Consider the following 4,516-nt stretch of genomic DNA (forward strand, 5'->3'; position numbering starts at 1 on the left):
ACTGTATTAACAATACTATAAAAGTTCATGGTTACATAGAGTTTGTGTGTTGGTCCGTTAAACTTCCGGATGGCAATGTTGTGAACTCCTTGGCCAAGCGCATTCTATCTATAATACAGTGGGTTGCCAGGTTGACATTTTTCATGCCAAATTTCTTTAAATGTCGCATGGCATAATTTCTTTTAAACCTCTCCATACCAATTACAGGAAAATCGTCCCGTTCGTGACGAAAATCAATTAGAATTCTTCTGGACAAAAAGGTATGAATTTATCTTGTCAAAATTAAATGATGAGTTGTAGACGCGTTTTCCTTAATAGTCCGTTCCCTTAATGGAAAAATTGTGCAAATCGTGTAACCAGCATGAAATTTTCACACAAAGTGCAGAATTTTATGAGAATTTCGAAAATAGGTGGCTCCAAGTTGAAATATAGCTGGAACCACGAGTTATTGCCCTTTAAAGGTGACAAAATACATTTTTTCAACATTTTATTTTTTTTTTCTCAAAAAATTACGGTTTTATAAATATTTTATAATGATGTGGTTATATTGCTATTCCCTTGCGTACTTTGGACTCAGAAAATATTTTTCCATTTGAATTTTATTGAAATATATAAGAAAATACGAAATTCAATTGGGATTTTTCAGGAAATTAAAAAAAATATATATCTCCTTCCTGGAAACTATTTAAATGGTTTAGAATCTGACATATATTTGAAATGCCATGCATTTCAAAAACATTTTTTAATCTTCACATCCTCTAAAATCAAGCAATATTAATTTGATTTAAAAAAAAAAACAATAATAGACAATTCAACTGCCAAAGCAAGTACCCCTTCTCCTCCCGACACACACGTACAATCACTCTCAAACATAAGAGTACAATGTATCTCTATCATATAGCAAATAACACGTTTAAATTTATATATATATTGTACAATACATATTTATTCAATGAAGAATTGAACCATTTAAAACATTTTTTTCTGTGTACATATTTAACAGCAGCATTATTCTAGATTTACATCCCTTTTTTAAAATTACATTGTTGAAAACATACAATTGAAAAACGTGTTTAAAGTCAATTATTGTCTCTAGAACATTGACCATTGCAGGCACATAACAGAGTACATGGAAGAGATGCCTTAACACAATTGCATCTTTTGGAGCATCCCTTTGATGAACAGTTACATTTAATCAGATTTTGTGAGGCATGTGTAAGGTCAGTCAAAGTGGACCACTTTGGCATCCCATCCTCTTTCCAACCAAAATCTGATTTGGAAGGAAGACTAGGGTCTTTAGCAAGAGAGCGTTTCCATACATAACCAGCTTGGTAAACTGCTCGATTTAAATGCTGTTTGAGAGCTTCACGAGTTGGTGGCATATTGTCTCGAAGGCGTGACTTTTTTGTAAAAAGTTCACGCCGGCATTCATTGACAGCAGATAAGTTGGTTGCTCTGTCAAACAACAAACAGACAAATCTCTGGATGATGTTGAAATACTTGTCTCTTTATAGAACTGGCAAATTCTTTTACTAGTTTCAGCTGTAATATCTTTTACCCTAGCATAGGAAATTGATAAACCCAGAGCAGACAGTTTATAAATAAGACCTTTCTTTCTGGTTTTGGCAAAAACCATGACTCCTAAATAAACGGGGATTGGGGTTTCCTTGGACAACTGTTTTCTAGTGCTACCTGAATTTTGCGGGCTTTTGTTGTTGTGGTTCAACATGATATACTGTGAAATTGTCATGGTATGTCGATTCTGATGACCTAAACTTAGCGAACACTGACCACTTCAAATGCCATTCACAATTTTCACTAATTTGTGTGGTACACTATTGACAATGCTATCATGATCTATATTGAGGGGTGATATGAATGTATGATTTCTTATTTCTGCTCTTATAATATCAACGGCTTTTTGTATTGCAAGATCATCATTTGAATCTAAATCGGAAATAGCTGCTTGTGAAATAATATTCCCCTCTTTGAAAGTAAGCAAGACTTCCCGCCCATCCCTGTATTCCATTAAAGAAGGAACTCTCGATAGTAAATTTTCTTTGAATCTAGTTTTATGTACATATACATCCGACAAATTTATGGCATTTAATTTTGACAAAAGTAAATTGTAGAGATCATTCAGCTTAAACACAACATTTGTGTCTGTGCGAGCTTGTTGTTGATCAATAAAATTGACAATATCCTGTTTGCATTCTGCAATGTGTGTTTTGTATTTGTTGTCTGAAGTATTTTTACATCTAAAATCGTCTGCTCTTCTGTGGAACAGTATAAGGCAAGGCTTATGATACTTTGCTTCCACCGCAATAAGATCACCCTCCGCAAATACTCTAAGAATACTTGTATCTGAAAGAAGGACAGCTTCCTAGTAGACTTTTTGTGAAAGAGCAGGAGTCCGGACCTCAGTCAATTCCCCTTCACAACCCTTACAAAACAAGCAGTGTTTGCTTATATGTGATGTGTTTAATGTGCCTCTTGTATCAGGACTTGCAACTGCTTCACTATTACATTGATTTATCTTCTTTGCAAGCCTTTTGAGTTTTGATTTATGAAACCTGTGTCTGCAATTCTTATGGTAAAGTCCATCATTGTCTCTCAAAAAACTAGCAAGACATTTCACAGGTTGGTTAATATTGAATTTCAATGCTATTGGCAATCTACCTGAGTCATGAAAAAGTTTGATATCCTCAGAAATGGCAACATAAGTGTCTTCAATACAATTTAACTTGGTTGCTTTTTTAGGGTTTGTGAGAGGAGAATTTTCAATGGTTTCTTGACAAAACAGGCACTTTGACCAGTCAATTTCAGGGGAAGCTTGATCGAGTCTTGGAACTTTGTTCAGATTTTTACAGTCGACAATGGATGTCTGCCGCTTCTTTCCTCCTGCCATATTAGCGCATTCTAGGAAGGAAAGAAAAATAAATCAAAACCCCATGACATACTCAAGAGACAATATTTAAAGTTATTTCCTACAAAGTGTGAATTACGTAGTTTCTCAAGTTACAGAAAATGTTACCATCTTAAGGCGATATAGGGTAGCTGGAGAGATGACAGAATGAACAAGTTTGTGTGCGTGCGAGTGTGTGTGTGTGTGTATGCGTGTTAGTGTGTATTTGTGTGTGTGTTTGCGTGAGAAAGGTTAAACACATATTAGTTGACGGGGCTTGGATAGCTCAGTGGTAAGATTCTCTGCAAAACAACAATAAAACAACAACAACAACATCAACACACACACACAACGAACACATACTTCCAAATACCTGTTAGAATGGAACTTTAGTCCTTGCAATCTTGACCATTCAACAAATCAAACTAGCATTCCCATTTGACGAGGTCCCCAGGCCTGATGCTTTTAAGGAAACAAAGGACTGTGAGGCTGGCAAGTAGAAATATAACAAACAAGTCAATACATTGTTTAAAAAAAACCAAACCTGAACATGCAAAAGGTAAAGCAATGTGTGTGAATATTAGCGTGTATTGGTAAAATTGTGTGTGGAGATGTTCTTTTTTTGATCAACTGAGTTAATAATAAATTAGTTATATATTTTTTCTTTCTCGGTCAGCAGTAATGATAAACACCGTTATTCTATCATCAATCATCGACAGGCTAATCTATATCTAATCGAATCTAAAAGGGTCTAAATTTAGTACTGACATAGCACATGTAACTTATATTATACTAAGATAGAAAAATATGTTCAGATCCAAGCATGGGCCATAATCTTACTCTATCTTTTGCATCCTGGGGGCTTATGATATGACTGTGACTCAGCTTTGATCTGACCCAATTCTTTTTTCACAACTCAATTCTTTTGTCATACATTGCGCAATACTTATCGCACTAGCATGCTCATAAAGTAAAATAACATCACGATGATATAAGACATTTATAAGAGATGAAAAAGATTGTTCCTTACCTTTTCAATGAATATCGATTGCACAAAATAAAATTGTAGTTTGTTGACATCGTTCAAAAGACAAAACTCATTCTCTCAGTTATTTTTTAGACAACACATGATGCCATTGTCGGTAGATGGAGCTGTCGTTATCTCGAAGGGAGAGGCGGTGACAGATGACAAAACCGCATTTCGATTTAGCATTATTGTACTGTACACAATGGTTGAAAGAAACCTCTTTAACTGCTTTAAATATTTTTTTTAGTCTCTTGTTGTTGTTTTTTTCGTTTACAGGCGCTAAGACATCCTAGTACATACTTAGTAAAGGATAGGTCGACCTAATGACTCATAGTTTTGTTGCACGGGCAAAAAAGGACAATTTTTATTGGGGTTTTTTTCTGCGGTCAGAAGACCAAAAAAAATGTTTTAAAATAATTAAAAGCTATATTTTTGGTAAATAATAATGGAAAACATTAAAACAAAAATATCTCCACGATCAAAAACACATCAAGATGTTCTTAATGGGTGAGAATGTTATTTTTTTTAATACTTTTGTCATCGAGCGCCAAAACGTCACAAAGTGCGCGTTTTCACTAGACTTT

The 4,516-nt window shown here is 34.6% G+C and overlaps 1 protein-coding gene across 1 annotated transcript; it reads right to left on the reverse strand.

The window, feature by feature from the left end:
* Window positions 1-1,607: 1,607 nt before the first annotated feature.
* Window positions 1,608-4,420, reverse strand: LOC144957911 (uncharacterized). The gene is made up of 3 exons (XM_078889470.1): window positions 3,936-4,420; window positions 3,279-3,394; window positions 1,608-2,919 (listed from the first exon to the last, which is right to left on the reverse strand). Exon 3 carries the CDS (start codon window positions 2,906-2,908, stop codon window positions 2,384-2,386), a length of 525 nt encoding a protein of 174 aa, XP_078745596.1. The 5' UTR covers window positions 2,909-2,919; window positions 3,279-3,394; window positions 3,936-4,420; the 3' UTR covers window positions 1,608-2,383.
* Between the last annotated feature and the right edge of the window lie 96 nt (window positions 4,421-4,516).

The sequence above is a fragment of the Berghia stephanieae genome, chromosome 12, assembly GCF_034508935.2.
Source record: "Berghia stephanieae isolate SIO BIC M18660-M18661 chromosome 12, UCSD_Bste_1.3, whole genome shotgun sequence".
NCBI lineage: Eukaryota > Metazoa > Mollusca > Gastropoda > Nudibranchia > Aeolidiidae > Berghia > Berghia stephanieae.